The 17,011-nt window shown below is 46.9% G+C and overlaps 1 protein-coding gene across 1 annotated transcript in view; it reads left to right on the top strand.

Annotated features, from left to right (window-relative positions):
- Positions 1-10,579: 10,579 nt before the first annotated feature.
- LOC141197781 (microtubule-associated serine/threonine-protein kinase 3-like) overlaps positions 10,580-17,011 on the top strand; it is a 31,887-nt gene continuing 25,455 nt past the window's right edge. The window contains exons 1-7 of the mRNA XM_073662867.1: positions 10,580-10,606; positions 11,105-11,270; positions 11,377-11,475; positions 11,718-11,840; positions 11,985-12,094; positions 12,197-12,288; positions 12,685-12,821. Coding sequence (XP_073518968.1) covers positions 10,580-10,606; positions 11,105-11,270; positions 11,377-11,475; positions 11,718-11,840; positions 11,985-12,094; positions 12,197-12,288; positions 12,685-12,821 — 754 coding nt within the window. The remainder of the gene's footprint in view (positions 10,607-11,104; positions 11,271-11,376; positions 11,476-11,717; positions 11,841-11,984; positions 12,095-12,196; positions 12,289-12,684; positions 12,822-17,011) is intronic.

The raw sequence follows: 17,011 nt of genomic DNA, 5'->3' as shown, positions 1-17,011 counted from the left end.
CCACGTCCAGCAGAAGACCCCCATACCCTCCCCATGTCCAGCAGGAGAACCCCATAACCTCCCCACCTCCAGCAGGAGACCCCCATAGCCTCCCACCTCCAACAGGAGACCCCCATAGCCTCCCCACATCCAGCAGAAGACCCCCATAGCCTCCCTGCATCCAGCAGGAGACCCCCATAGCCTCAATGCATAAAGCAGGAGACCCCTATAACCTACCCACGTCCAGCAGGAGACCCCTATAGCCTCCACACGTCTAGCAGGAGACCCCCATAGTCTCCCCCAGTCCAGCAGGAGACCCTCATAGCCTCCCCACATCCAGCAGGAGACCCCCATAGCCTCCTCACGTCCATCAGGAGACCCCCAGAGCCTCCACACATCCAGCAGGAGACCCCTATTGCCTCAATGCATCGAGCAGGAGACCCCTATAGCCTCCCCACGTCCAGCAGGAAACCCCCATAGCCTCCGTAGGTCTAGCAGGAGACCCCATAGCCTCCCGTGGTCCAGCAGGAGACCCTCATAACCTCCCCACATCCAGCAAGAGACCCCCATAGCCTCCCCACATCCAGCAGGAGACCCTTATAGCCTCAACGCATAGAGCAGGAGACCCCCATAGCCTCCCCATGTCCAGCAGGAGAACCCCATAGCCTCCCCACGTCCAGAAGGAGACCCCTTTAGCCTCCACACATCCAGCAGGAGACCCCATAGCCTCCCCATGTCCAGCAGGAGAACCTCATAGCCTCTGCACATCCAGCAGGAGACCCCCATAGCCTCCCCTGGTCCAGCAGGAGACCCTCATAGCCTCCCCACGTCCAGCAGGAGACCCCCATAGCCTCCACACATCCAGCAGGAGACCCCCATAACCTCCCCACATCCAGCAGGAGACCCCCATAGCCTCCATACATCCAGCAGGAGACCCCCATAGCCTCCCCACATCCAGCAGGACACCCCCATAGCCTCTATACATCCAGCAGGAGACCCCCATAGCCTCCGCATGTCCAGCAGGAGACCCGCATAGCCTCCCCACCTCCAGCAGGAGACCCCCATAGCCTCCATATGACGCGCCCCTGGGCCTGTGTCGCGCAGCGTTGTGCACGCGGGAGCTTACCCGGAGCCGGATCTGTTGAGGGTTGTAGTCTCGTGGCGGTGATCCGGTCCGTGCCCAGGGAGTCAGACTAAGTGGCGCTGTATCAGCGGTAGATGTTGGACGACTACGCCACCCGTTGAGTACAGCTAAGGAGCTGCTGCTGCAGGGCAGACCGCTGAGGCCGGTGGTAGGATTGTGCAGCGTGATAGTATAACCCCCAACGGGAGGGGTATGGCCTCAGGGCAGCCGACGTGGATGATGGGGGTAGCAGGAACCACTCGGAGACGGTACGGTGTAGTTCAGGGTCTTTACTGGTGACAAAGATAGACCCTCCCGGAGTACTGGCTAGCGATTGGGGCCTGGTCAGTCCTTGAGCAGATGGGATCTCCCCTGGCCAGGCGGAGTTGTAGGCCTCCCAAACTAACGATACTCTTCTGGCTACCTTGCTAGAGGCGGGTATAAGTAGCCCACGTCCCTGAGTGTACCGTGTGGTGCTCACCCGTATGGCCGGTGACTCGGGGCCTTCTAGTAGCTTCCGCTCCACGACGGCGGTGCTGGTCCCACGCGTGTGACCGTGCCTTCGGGTTTCTGGGCCAGAGGACCTGCAATCCCCTGCCGGTCGGTTTCTGCTGCTGGATAGGAGTTAGTCCCCACAGCCTCGGACTGCGGGTCCGGTGATAACTTCTCAGTCAGGGCGAGCTCTGCAGCTGCCAGCCCCTGACTCCTTGTAGCACTGCTCCCACAGAGCTCCTGTTGTTTCTTCCTATGCTGCTTCTCTTCTCTACTTCTTCTCTACTCACTAACCCTGCCTCAGCCCTAGGTTTATATAGGGGAAGTTCTTCCCCTCCCAGGACTGGGCAGGAGGTGTGGCATGCATAGGATTCCTGACCAAGAGACCTCCCACCTGCTCTCAGACATAACATTGCTGTTACTGTGGAAACCAGACCCCTGGGGTGCCACACATACATCCAGCAGGAGACCCCCATAGCCTCCACACGTCCAGCAGGAGACCCCCATAGCCTCCGCACATCCAGCAGGAGACCCCCATAGCCTCCCCACATCCAGCAGGAGACCCCCATATCCTCTGCATGTCCAGCAGGAGACTCCCATAGCCTCTGCACGTCCAGCAGGAGACTCCCATAGACTTCTCACGTCCAGCAGGAGACCCTCATAGCCTCCACACGTCCAGCAGGAGACCCCCATAGCCTCAATGCATTGAGCAAGATACCGCATAACCTCCCCATGTACAGCAGTAGAACCCCATAAACTCCTCATGTCCAGCAGGAGACCCCCATAGCCTCGCAACATCCAGTAGAAGACTCCTATAGCCTCCCCACGTCCAGCAGGAGACCCCATAGCCTCTGCACGTCCAGCAGCAGACCCCCATAGACTCCCCACGTCCAGCAGGAGACCTCCATAGCCTCCACCCCTCCAGCAGGAGACCCCCTTAGCATCCGCATGTCCAGCAAGAGACCCCGATAGCCTCCCCACGTCCAGCAGAAGACCCCCATAGCATTCGCACGTCTAGCAGGAGACCCCCATAGCCTTCCCCGGTCCAGCAGGAGACCCTCAAAGCCTCCCCACGTCCAGCAGGAGACCCCCATAGCCTCCCCACGTCCAGCAGGAAACCCCCATAGCCTCCCCACGTCCAGCAGGAAACCCCCATAGCCTCTGCACGTCCAGCAGGAGACTCCCATAGACTCCCCATGTCCAGCAAGAGACCCCCATAACCACCCCACATCCAGCAGGAGACCCTCATAGCCTCAACGCATCGAGCAGGAGACCCCCATGGCCTCCCTACGTCCAGCAGGAGACCCCCATAGCCTCCGCACGTCCTGCAGGAGACCCCCATAGCCTCTGCACGTCCAGCAGGAGACCCCCATAGCCTCCGCACGTCCAGCAGGAGACCCCCATAGCCTCCGCATGTCCAGCAGGAGACCCTCATAGCCTCCGCATGTCCAGCAGCAGACCGCCATAGCCTCCTCACGTCCAGCAGGAGACCCCTATAGCCTCTGCATGTCCATCAGGAGACCCCCATAGCCTCTGCATGTCCATCAGGAGACCCCCATAGCCTCCGCACATCCAGCAGGAGACCCCTATAGCCTCCCCACGTCCAGCAGGAGACCTTCATTGCCTCCCCACGTCCAGCAGGAGACCTCCATACAGAGGCGTACATAGGAATCATGGGGCCCCATAGCAGAAGCGCTAAATGGAGCCCCTCCAAAAAAGTGAAAATTGTCGGGGGTCAAGGAAGAGCATATCTCATAACTTTCCAGCCTTTACACAGTAATTTTTCTCCTGCTGAAGTCCTAGATTCTTCTTTTATTTCCCCATAAGGTATGATGCCAACAACAGTGCCCCCCCTAAACACAGTATGTTACCCCCATGGTGAATTCCTCCACATGCACAGTATAATGACTCTACCGTACCCCACCTCAACTCTCAAGGCAAAGTATGGTGACTCCAACACAGTATGATCCCCCAACTGTGACCCCCACACAGCCCTCCATGTAGTATAATGGCCCCACACCTCTCCACACAGTATAATGCACTCGCCATGGTACTCCACACAGTATAATGCACTCGCCATGGTCCTCCACACAGTATAATGCACTCGCCATGGTCCTCCACACAGTATAATGCACTCCCTATGGTCCTCCACGCAGTATAATGCACTCCCAATGGTCCTCCACACAGTATAATGCACTCCCTATGGTCCTCCACACAGTATAATGCACTCCCTATGGTCCTCCACACAGTATAAGATATTCTTCATACAGAATACTGGCCCCCATATAGTCCTCTCCATACAGTATACTGGCCTGCATATAGTCCTCCATACAGTGTACTGGCCCCCATATAGTCCTCCATACAGTATACCGGCCTCCTTATAGTCCTCTATAGAGAATACTGGCCTCATATAGTCCTCCACACAGTGTATGGGTCCCAATATAGCCCTCCATACAGTGTATTGGCCCCCATATAGTCCTCCATACAGTATACTGGCCCCCATATAGTCCTCCATACAGAATACTGGCCCCCATAGAGAATACTGGCCCCCATATAGTCCTCCATACAGTGTACTTCCCCCATATAGTCCCATATAGTCCTCAATACAGTATACTGGCCCTCATATAGTCCTCCACACAGTGTATGGGCCCCCATATAGTCCTCCCTACAGAATACTGGCCCCCATATAGTCCTCCCTACAGAATACTGGCCCCCATATAGTCATCCATACAGTATACTGCCCCTCATATAGTCCTCCACACAGTGTATGGGCCCCCATATAGTCCTCCATACAGTGTACGAGCCCTTATATAGTGTATGGGCCCCAGGCCTCCATACATTAAAAAAAAAAAAAATTACATACTCACCTTACCTCACCTGCTGCCGCTGCTCTGCTCTGGACTCCTCAGCGTCGCTGTCTTCCCGCTCTGCACTGTGACTGCTCAGCAGAGGGTGTGGTGGAAAGACGTCATCCCACCCTCTAACCTGAGACGTCACAGCACAGGACGCGGAAGACACCGGAGCTGCGGAGGCACGGGGAGAGGTAAGTATTGTGCCGGGGCCCTGAGCGGAGCGGGGCCCCCCGCCTGCTCAGGGACCCGGCACTTGCCCGGGTGCTAACGCCGGGCCTGGGAGCGGAGCCTGTTGCAAGGGCCCCGCTGCGGGGCATACACGGTGCAGGCGACTGCTATGGGCCCCCCCCCCGGCTCACGGGCCCCATAGCAGTGGCGTGGCCTGCCGCCATTGGCGGTACGCCACTGCCTCCATAGCCTCCCCACTTTTAGCAGGAGACCCTCCATAGCCATGATGAAATGACGCATACCTCTATTTCTGGCACCACACTCCTCCTCCATCCCCATCCGCCTCCCGGTCTGGATGTGTTCTTCTATCTGCGGCCACATTGTGCAGGTACAGTGCGCTTGCGCAGTCTATAGAGGCTTCGGAAAGAAGGACCCATCCCTGGTTATATTATAGATAATGGTGGGATAGAAGTTTCTTTCCTCCAATATAAAACACGATGAGTCCCCAGAGTTATTGTATCTGCAGAGAGGAGCAAATGTCACATACAATGGCGGCCTCCTCCATTGTGACCTTTCTCATCTCAAAATTTTCCTTTTTGTTTCTTTTCCTCTTTTTAGGCTGAAGAAAGATCTCAATATGGAGATTTGGCTTTTATTAAAGACCTGGCCGAAAAAGTCCTGTGTGTACTGGAGCGTCCGGCTCGCTCATTGGAACGCCTGGTAAGGAGCCGTCATCTTCTCTAGCACACGTCTGATTTGTACAGTTACAATTGGCTGCATCTGTAAATGCAGGTTTAGTCCTTCCTGATTTATCTATGTGATGATTTAGTGTAAGGTTCCACATGTTAATTATATATATTATATCTACCAGGAAACAGCAGAAGGCGACACCAAAGACGAGCAAAATCTAATCCCGGGACTGAACAGCAATCTGACTACAGGTAAGCCGATCACCCGACCTCCTACAAGAAATATCCAGATATTATACAGAACAGGGAATAATCTTACATTTACTCTGTATATTCTGTGTAATGGGAACCTGTCAGCACATTTTTGCATATTGTGGTATGACTGTACTGGCCATTTCTCTGTAATAATTTTTTGCAGAAATCCAATGTCTCAGTCAAGGGAAATCTAATGTAGAAGCCGTATACAAATCAGCATGGAAGTGCACTGGGGGCGTGGAAGAAGAAATCCATACTGTGACACGCCCCCAGTGCACTTCCAGGATAATCTGCATATGGCTCCTACGCTTCAGCTCTCTTACCATCACTCACATGTACAGCGAGGGTGGGGGGGTCCTCATTCATGTGATGATTGGGGGGTCCTTCATCATTTCCATTACATTTATTCATGGATGCGCCGTACGTTCACATATTTGGAATCCCTATATAATAAGTATTATTCCCATTTACAGACATCTTGTCATGTCTGAGTTATATTGTTGTAATATATATGTAGGATTAATATCGTCTAATACATTTTATTTCTTCATAATTTTTTCACTCTTTTAGAAACAACTGTGTTGGCGGATGCTGACAGTAGAATCTGTGAGATCCCGGAGATCCAACAATCTGACGGTGTAAGTATCATGGAGAGAGATGACGGTGTATCACCAGATTATGGGGTGGGAATGACACCTCCAGTATTGTCTCCCATATAACCATGGGATGTCTCTATTCTAAGAGGAGATGACAGAAGGGAGACGTTTTTGCATCTGGAGCTTTTTTCCAGCAGCTTCTATATCTTTATATAATTTCTTATTCTTTTATAGAGCGTGATCAAATCATTGACCCCGTCAAGACAGCCGCATAAGAGCGACTATGGGACATCCAAACTGATCAGCAGTGGAAGTTTTGGGTGAGTTTTCTGTTGGCATAATCCACATTTCTCAAGGTTCCCAATGACAATGCTCCAGACTCTGTGCTCTTCCCTTCAGTGTTATCATAGGGAAATTATATGATCTGTAGGAAAACAAACTATTAAGGAAAGGGATTAAAATAGAATAATATATTACACCTGCCTGTCCTAGACCCTCATCTGTTCTTACACTGCCACCCCCATCAGAGCTTCCCGATCCTCCGCACCGGTCTGTTCTTTTCGGGATCCATTAGCGAACTGATAAGAGTAATTGGCAACACATGGTCAAGTGAGGGGGTGACACGAAATTTCATCAATGACATCTGCACCCCCCAACCTCCACCATGACCATGTGAGTCTACTCCCTGGTCTCAGCAATAAAGACTGGCACAGAGGACAAGTGGCTATAATGGGTTTCATTTTTTGTAACTCCTTCGCTCCCCTCCATTTATTATGTTGTTATGTCTTGGGGTATGCGGGAGCATAATTAACGTCATGTTATGGCAATTGGACCACTTTTAATTTGGACCAACTTTTATTTGCACTGAATCGTATCTACTGGTCTAATGTAGTGAATCTGCCCAAGAATAATTTCAGTAGATTCTCTCATCTGTAATGTGACCTGGGTGAGGGCTCCGGCGGACGTGGCATTGTGGACACCTCCCATAGGTGATCTATGTAGTGATCTTTTATCAAATTCTAGACATGGACTTCCAGTGACGGACAGACTTCTAGCATTAAACATTAGTACAAAACATTATATAATGACTTCTATAGATGTTCTTGTAGTAAAGATTCATTCTAACCATTGATTCTCTTTCTCTCCAGTGCCGTCTACTTAGCGCACCATAAAGACTCACACCAGATCTTTGCTTTGAAGAAAATGTTCAAGCGAAACCTGAACACTCCAAAAAGAGTGGCATTGGCCTTTCTGGAGAGGGACATCCTAACATTCGCTGATTGTCCCTTCGTGGTCTCCATGCTCTGCTCCTTTCCAACAAAATCTCACCTGTGTATGGTCATGGAGTATGTAGGAGGTAGGACATGTATATTGTAGTATATTCAGCCCATGTCTGCTTACATCTTATCACTGCTCTTATAATTAGGATAATTAGGACAGTTACATCCTCACAGTGCGTTTACTGTAGGTTTTCTATTACCAAGATGCCTGGAAATTCATTGATCTGTGTGCAGCAGTGCTATGGTGCCAGTGAGTCAGATCGGGCCTGGCACCGCTCGGCACTGGGCCCCATTCCACCACCTGTCATCACAATTTCAGTGGTATTCACATTGTCAGAATATGAATACCGATGAAAACAATGGTGGATCAGGGAGCCAAAGGTTCCTAAATCCACCATTCAGCCTCCGCAGATGGGTCCGAGACTCCGTGTACTGCAGGTTCTTCGATGTCGCCACAATATTGCATCTGTAGTGTGGAGTCTCAGTACTTACACTGCACAGGTGGGGCTGGTGGGGGCCATAACACTGAGTGATGGGGCAGGTGGAGACCATATGCTGAGTAGTAGGGCTGGTTGGGGCCATAATACTGAGTGGTGAGGCTGGTGAGGGCGATAATTCTAAATGGTGAGGCTGATGGGGGCCATAACACTAAGTAGTGGTGGGGGCCATAATACTGAGAGGTAGGGCTGGTGGGGGCTATAGTACTGAATGGTGGGGCTGGTGGGTGCCTTACTACTAAGTGGTGGGGCTGGTGGGGGCCATAACACTGAGTGGTGGGGCTAATAAGGGTCATAATTCTGAGTAGTGGGGTTGGTGAGAGCGATAATACTGAGTGTTGATACTGGTGGGGGCCATAATACTGAGAGGTGGGGCTGGTGGAGGTGGTAGTACTGAGTGGTGGGTGCCTTACTACTAAGTGGTGGGGCTGGTAGGGGCCGTAACAATGAGTGGTGGGGCTGGTGAGGGCCATAATACTGAGTGTTGAGGCTGGTGGGGGCCATAATACTGAGTAGTGGGGCTATTGTGTGCCTTACTACTAAGTGGAGGGACTGTTGGGGGCAATAACACTGAGTGGTGGGGCTGCTGAGGGCCATAATACTGAGTGGTGGGGCTGGTGAGAGCAATTATACTTAGTTGTTGGGCTGGTGGGGGCATAATACTGAGTTGCGAGATTGGTGGAAGCCATAATACTGAGAATTGAGGGTTGTGGGTACCATAATACTGAATGGTGTGCCGTGTGAGGGGCTATAGGGGACTGTGAATGCCGCTATATTGAGTTGGTGACTGTACATGCCCCTACACCCCCTGGGCGTCCTCATATTGAATGGTGTGCAGTGGGGGTCCTTATTCTGTGTGGGGATCCTAATTCTGTTTGATTGGCTTTGGGGGCCATCATACTGAGTGGGCAGTGGTGGAGACCATTATATTGTCTGAGGGGCTATGGGGGCCATTATATTAAGTAGGGGGGGCTGTGGGCGCCATTATACTGAGTAGGGGGCTGTGACTGGCCTCATACTGAGTGGGGACATTATAGACAGGTGCTACATTATATCTGTAAGGTGAAACTGGATTAAGATTTCACTGTGGGGATATCTAACTCAGTCTGTGGGTGGGGGCATTTTTGGGAGCATCATATGCTAAAATGGCTATAAAAGGTGTATTGCTGTTGAGAACATCGATTGACTTCAGTAAGGGTTTTTTTTGAAGGGGCGTGCAGTTAGAACTTTTGCTATGGGGCCCTGAGATTTCTCTGTACGCCACAGTCTGTGTGATCTCCCTGTAAGTCCGCACTGAGCATGTCAGTATCTCCAGCTGTAGACGAGATGTGACATCACTTTATGTTATTAGTTACATGGAGGACATTTCTCCATCGATTCAGACTAATATTATGTGCACTATACATTATATCTGTTTATATTCTCTCCTATCCCAATGTCTCTGCTCACTTCCCATTATACATCATGGTGATCTGCTGTATAAACCACTCACCGGTCACATTTCCTTTTTATTCTATAGGTGGTGACTGTGAGACCCTCCTAAGCACCAGGGGTCCTCTATCTGTCCCCTTGGCCCGCTTATACTTTGGAGAAGCGGTTCTTGCTGTGGAATACCTCCATAGCTACGGTGTGGTGCACAGAGACCTGAAGCCGGATAAGTAAGTGCCCCTCGTAGTATAATAAAGGGGGGAAGTTATCATTTATCATACGGTCTGTGAGGCTAAAACCATCTTCTCTTTCACAGCCTCCTGATTACATCTGCTGGACACATAAAAGTTACCGATTTTGGGATTTCAAAAGTTGGTGTCATGATACCAAAAACCAACACCTACAAGGAATTAGCGGAGGACATCACCAGGGAGTTCCTGGACCGTGAGGTGGGTAACACTTACAGGAATTTAGATTGTTCTTTACAAATCTCCAAGGACCAAAGCAAAGAAAGATCTTAAATATAACTTTTAATAGATACATTTAAAAGCACCCATATCAATATATAAAGACAAAATCCATAAAATGTGGCGGCAGCAGTATTCTCCGATCGGGGTGTATTTATCTCCCGCGTCTGTCCACTGACTCATTGTGGCTATCTCCTAATATGATCCCCTGATGAACCCCAAATTAGGAGGGGGAGAAACGTGTTGGGACAATTTACAGATAAGTCCTCTGGTTACTGCTGACTAAAATGCTTTTTTGGCAACTTTTTTTGTAATTCGCACACTGGATAATGCTCTGTCCCAACATTTGGACGTGTCCTGTGTAGATCAGTCCTGATTATAGATTAGCCAGGGGGATTTTGAGGTTGTCTATATATACCGTCTGTCCTAGACTATTATCTTCATGCTCAATGTCATTATATAGGTGACTTGTTACTACTTTGGACATATTTATGTTCCTATGTTTACCGTTAATTGAGCACACGTGCTTTTATAATATTGTTCTTGTTGCCCGTAATTGCCAGCACTAATGTACTTTATGTATCTATAATAGGCTTCTGAATGATGGTTTATATATCATACTGAATTGTGTATAGATTGGTGCATTTGATATCCTATCTGTACTAGTGGAACTACATTATATCAGCTTCCCTGTTTCCATATAATTGATACATTGAATATTGCCTTTTTTTCATTCAGCATGTTAGCAGCAACATGACTGTCTGCCTTTCATCATTATCTGTATATGTGTATGTCTGTCTAGGGGTGGATAGCGTCACGGAGGGAGTGCCGATGTGGAGGGGGGCGCCAAACCGATTAGCTAGGGTGTCAACCTCCACTGGCAGGCGGGATCTCAGCCCATTTGGGATCTCTAGGGCAAGCCTGCATGTCAATTATCCTACGTTTATCCCACTACCCATATATTGTACATTTTATGCATTTTGTCTTCATATATTGATATGGGTGCTTTTAAATGTAGCTATTAAAGATTATATTTTAAGGGGTTTTCTTTGTTTTGCTTTGGTATTTGGTTAACTAATATACCCCATCTGTTCACCTTGCCTTTGGCATATGTTTTTTTTTCTTTACAAATCTCATCACACTATTGTGTCTTCTCTACATTCTTCATTTCTAGAGAACGTTTCCATTGATATTTTATCTTTTGTCATTGTGTTTTTATGGCGAGAACGTGTTATAATAACCATTTTATCATTTTCATCTCTATCTTCTGTTTTCCAGTTATGTGGCACCCCATATTACATCGCCCCAGAGGTCATCCTGAAAGAAGGCTATGGAAGACCTGTTGACTGGTGGTCAATGGGGATAATCCTACATAAATTTCTCACGGGATCTGTACCATTTGATGGAGATTCTGTAGCTGAGCTTTATGACAGGATTGTCATTGGTAAGTGGAATGATCCGACCATTGCTTTGATCAGTTACATTGGTTTAGGTGTTTACTTTGCTTTACCTTACAGTCCAGTAAAGAGATTTTATTTTCTGTATAACAGGTGACATAATTTGGGATTGTAATTCCGCTCCTACTCCCAATGCACAGAACCTGATTACTGAGCTGCTCAGAACAAATCCTGCAGATAGACTTGGGACAGGTAAGAGATATAATACTATTCATATTAGTATTAATATTCACCTATCACACTTATCACTCATGTCCTTGAGGATCAACACTTCTCTATCAGATTGTCCATTTCTAGTTCTCCACACTATGACTTTCAGTCTTCTTCCTTCATGTTGACTCAGTTATGTCATTAATTCAGATTAAGTTAAACTGTTCAGATGTGAAGCAATCTCTGAAAATGTCCACATCACTTTTGTTTTGTTCTTTTTCCAGGAGGATCACTTGAGATCAAGAGTCATCCATTCCTGAGTGACTTAGATTTTAACAACCTTCTAAGTCAGAAGCCAGAGTACATTCCTCAGCTTGCCTCAGATGTGGACAACAGCTTATTTATCGGTAAGTAGAAGAAGACATCATCTAGACTAAGCGGCTGTTTGTCTTGTCTTCCATAAAATGTAATAATCAGTACCCACTAATATTGTGATAAATGACGCCTGTTTTATACTAACAACCTCTAATAATACTTCATTACTTTTGTAGATCACTCTGAAATAGACCATTCGGTCTCAGAGGATGAGGAGGGTACAAGTGTGAACAATGAGAACCTTGACTTCCAAAATTTTACATCTTCTTCTGAAAGGCTTTCTAAAGTAAGTACCGTATGTGCGCAATAAATCCAAAATATGTGAAACAAAAAAGACCTCTAAAAGTAAAAAAAAAGTATTTCATATCTTGTTTTTGTCCATGTTTAGCTCTGTACCATCACTACCAGAAAGATGAATGATGAGGACCAGAAGTCTCCTCCAGAGTGTACGCCAGCAACCAATACAAATATCTCAGAAATGTGAGTAGATTATGGGGTCATTAATGGGAGTTCCAGGCTGATATATATGCACAACACATAATATAGGACATAAATACCATAATATCAAATTCAGCCTCAATGATTAGCGGTCATTGTGCTTTTGGCTTCAGAAACCGTTGGTGATAATAGCCCATAATTGCAGCCATTCACACGTATTAGAGCTGCCCATACTGTAGGAGAGATGTAGTATTACATGCCAGCCATTATTGCTAGTTGTTTTTCGCTCTGATCCATAGAAGGTAGATTGGAGCATAAAACCTTCCTCACTATGACTGTCATATGTCCTATTAGGCCCTCTAGTCGGTGTTCTTCTAGTGAGACCACCCCTTTTATTCTGCATTGACTTGTGATTTACATGTTTTTCTTAAATCATAGAATGGGAGAGTTGGAAGTTACCTCCTGGGTCTTCTGGTCCGACCCCCTGATTCTTCCTGACAGGCAGAAAGAATCGTTTTCTGAATCTGATAGCGACAATGCTATAAACAGCTTGTCATCCTCGTCCCCATCATCAGGTATGTATGTACAGCATCAAAAGGTGAATGTTGACTTCAAGGCTCAAATATTTGTTTTTTCTGTATTAGGTCTCCTATGTTGTCCAGGTTTCATGGATCCCAATTATGTTTTCCATGGGCCCATACTGTATTTCTATTTCCTTAATTTTATCCAGGAATTGTTTTCATGGATTCTGTAAAATACGTTTTAGCATCCAGGAACTCACTTCAATATAAGAAGACATTGTCTCCTATAGTAGAATATCGCTCATTAGTGATGCACCACGTGGCGGCACACAGGGCGCTTACTGCTCCATATCAGTGATACATCTAATGCCCCTCAGATTAGGTCATGAACGGTATATAGGACTTATTCTGCCCTATAATAATGTAATGCCAGATTATCAGGACTATAGGGGACAGGACTAGAACAATTCTTCTATATACAGTACACAAAGCAGATCCTATAAGAATATTTCTTTACTGAGTTTTTTTACTTTCTCATCAGAATTTACAACTGAAGAGGAAAGAAAATCTGAAATGAATCTGAGTATAGACCAACAAAACTCAGAAAATGGGAAAAAGGGGAAAAAGAGACGAGGTAAGTGTGAGAATCATCTCCATGTTGTGTGATGTTAGTGATGAGAATAAGTCATGGGGAGCAGATGTCATCTGTCAGTGATGGGATTGTCACATGTATGATGGCTGACAATGACCCCGGACATCTGTGTGAATAAGATTCCTCTGCTGTCCGGCCGGCCACACTGACCGCACAGTAGTATCATGTAATATGGAGTCCCATCACTTACATTGTATTTATTTCTCTTCTCTTAGGTTCCATCTTCCGCCGGATCTTATCATCCTGCCGGCGTGGACTATCCAGGGCTGCTCGCGCATTTGCATGCTGTCGCTGTTGCCCAAGTGTCATCTAAAAGACGGAAAAGCTCCGCATCTAGCGGAGTACAGCCGATCCACCATCACTGCTGGACCTGTAAAGAAGGACCTTCACCATCTACCTGTGGCCTTCTAACTGTAACATCTCTACCCGGACTTGTTTCGGTAATGCCTCTGTCACCAGGCTCCGCTGTATCCAAACTGCTCGCCTGACTTGGCTTTTTTTACTGATCACCTGGTATCTGATCCGGATTTCTTACTGACTATGATTTTGTCTACTGATTCTGTCCCTGATTTTGTTCATCCCTTATCCTTCTACCCTATCCCTAATAAAAAAAAAAAACAACTCCTATATTTATTGAGATTTTCTTATATCTATCAAACTTCACTCTGCATTCTGCTAAGCGATAAAAAATACATATTAACACTTCTGCTTTTAAAAGAATTTTAATTATATATATATATATATATATATATATATATATATATATATATATATATATATAGATCAGGGCTGGACTGGGATGAAAAATGAAAAAGCACGCCTGTCACACAAACCCCACCATCCCACATACCACATCACCGCCCCCCTCATCCCATTGAGGCACAATGAAAAGTTCAGCACATTTTGCTTTCTTGTTCATGCCCCTCACCACTCCATTATAGGGGATGTTTATTAAGCCACGTGTGAATGGAGCTGCAGTGCGAATGATCGACTACCGCTCCATTCACCCAGAGCTCTTCAGATCCCTGGTTCTCGGAAACAGTGGGGGTTCCGGCTGTTGGACCCCCAGCAATCAGAAAATTATTCCATATCCCAATGATAGAGGACAATTTCCAACCTTCAGATAACCCTTTTAAACAAGTTGTTCAGGATTAAGTTTTATTTAACCATAGGATTGTAGACATAGAAAATAATAAACCCATCAGTACTGACCCTCCACAAAGCCAATGCCACCTCTTCTTCAGCAGAACAGGAGAAGTGGTACTGTGCAATGTATATATACAGAATAATACAGATACTGAGAATTACACCCAGTATACAGGACAAGAGAAGTGGTACTGTGCAGTGTATATATACAGAATAATAGAGATACTGAGAATGACACCCAGTATACAGGACAAGAGAAGTGGTACTGTGCAGTGTATATATACAGAATAATAGAGATACTGAGAATGACACCCAGTATACAGGACAAGAGAAGTGGCACTGTGCAGTGTATATATACAGAATAATACAGATACTGAGAATTACACCCAGTATACAGGACAAGAGAAGTAGTACTGTGCAGAGTATATATACAGAATAATACAGATAGTGAGAATTACACCCAGTATACAGGACAAGAGAAGTGGCACTGTGCAGTGTATATATACAGAATAATACAGATACTGAGAATTACACCCAGTGTAATATACAGAATAATACAGATACTGAGAATTACACCCAGTATACAGGACAAGAGAAGTGGTACTGTGCAGCGTATATATACACAGAATAATACAGATACTGAGAATGACACCCAGTATACAGGACAAAAGAAGTGGTACTGTGCAGTGTATATATACAGAATAATACAGATACTGAGAATTACATCCACTATACAGGACAAGAGAAGTGGTACTGTGCAGTGTATATATACAGAATAATACAGATACTGAGAATTACATCCACTATACAGGACAAGAGAAGTGGTACTGTGCAGTGTATATATACAGAATAATACAGATACTGAGAATGACACCCAGTATAATATACAGAATAATACAGATTGTAAGGCAGCGCTAGTCATCATACTGGGGGTTACTCGCTTCGCTGCGTCAATCAATGCACACGTGCAATGTCTTTACATTTTTCTCACAATGTTGCAGTTTATTACATCATAAGCCACAGTTCACCAGGTCCAACTCCGTGGCACGCCGACACACATATCTACAACATTCATGAGACAAGTGGCACACAGGCCCACTTGCTCCAGGTTACAGCCTACGGCAAGGTAATAAATTATCAATGACCATAACACAGTCCATGTAACAAAGTGTACTACCTTTGCCGGTTTAGTTGCTGCAGTCCATTTTAATCCGCCACCACTGTGGCTTTGTGGCTTCCCAGGTAGGGGTCTCCAGCCGTCGTTCCCTCAAAGGCCACTGACATCCACACAGGATCCAGGCTCTGCCTTTCAGGACTCTTCCTCAATAATCCGCCACCACTGTGGCTTTGCGGCTTCCCAGGTAGGGGTCTCCAGCCGTCGTTCCCTCAAAGGCCACTGACATCCACACAGGATCCAGGCTCTGCCTTTCAGGACTCTTCCTCAATAATCCGCCACCACTGTGGCTTTGCGGCTTCCCAGGTAGGGGTCTCCAGCCGTCGTTCCCTCAAAGGCCACTGACATCCACACAGGATCCAGGCTCGACCTTTCAGGTACCAGGCTTCACTCCAAAGCCGCTGCCTTCCAAGGCCACTAGCATCCGCACATTATCCAGTCTTTGCCTTTCAGGCTGCCAGGCTTCACTCGGCCTCACTAGGCCTCTCACAAACGGTGTCCCACACACACGGAGCACAGGCCTCACGCCTCACACCGAACACACCTGTCTCCAATTACCGGGGTTTATATATCCTGTGCACACATACACCCATACTGACAGGACCTTGCTGATGTCACAGTCATGTGATCAGTCAGCTGTGTGTATAGGTCCTGTGTGCTGTCCCAGTCATGTGTACAGACCTTTACTGTGCATACAGGACCTGTGTGATGTCACAGTCATGTGACCAGTCAGTTAAAGGGGAAGGTACATGGTCAGGTAAAACACATCCTGGACCATTTACAGTAATGCTAGCAAGCTGCTGCATTACAAGATACTGAGAATTACACCCAGTATACAGGACAAGAGAAGTGGTACTGTGCAGTGTATATATATAGAATAATACAGATACTGAGAATGACACCCAGTATACAGGACAAGAGAAGTGGCACTGTGCAGTGTATATATACAGAATAATACAGATACTGAGAATTACACCCAGTATACAGGACAAGAGAAGTAGTACTGTGCAGAGTATATATACAGAATAATACAGATACTGAGAATGACACCCAGTATACAGGACAAGAGAAGTGGCACTGTGCAGTGTATATATACAGAATAATACAGATACTGAGAATGACACCCAGTATACAGGACAAGAGAAGTGGCACTGTGCAGTGTATATATACAGAATAATACAGATACTGAGAATTACACCCAGTATACAGGACAAGAGAAGTAGTACTGTGCAGAGTATATATACAGAATAATACAGATACTGAGAATGACAC

This window comes from Phyllobates terribilis, unplaced genomic scaffold (assembly GCF_046119375.1).
Source record: "Phyllobates terribilis strain yellow unplaced genomic scaffold, ASM4611937v1 Scaffold_87__1_contigs__length_6367161, whole genome shotgun sequence".
Lineage (NCBI taxonomy): Eukaryota > Metazoa > Chordata > Amphibia > Anura > Dendrobatidae > Phyllobates > Phyllobates terribilis.
This window is presented reverse-complemented; position numbering and strand designations above follow the sequence as displayed.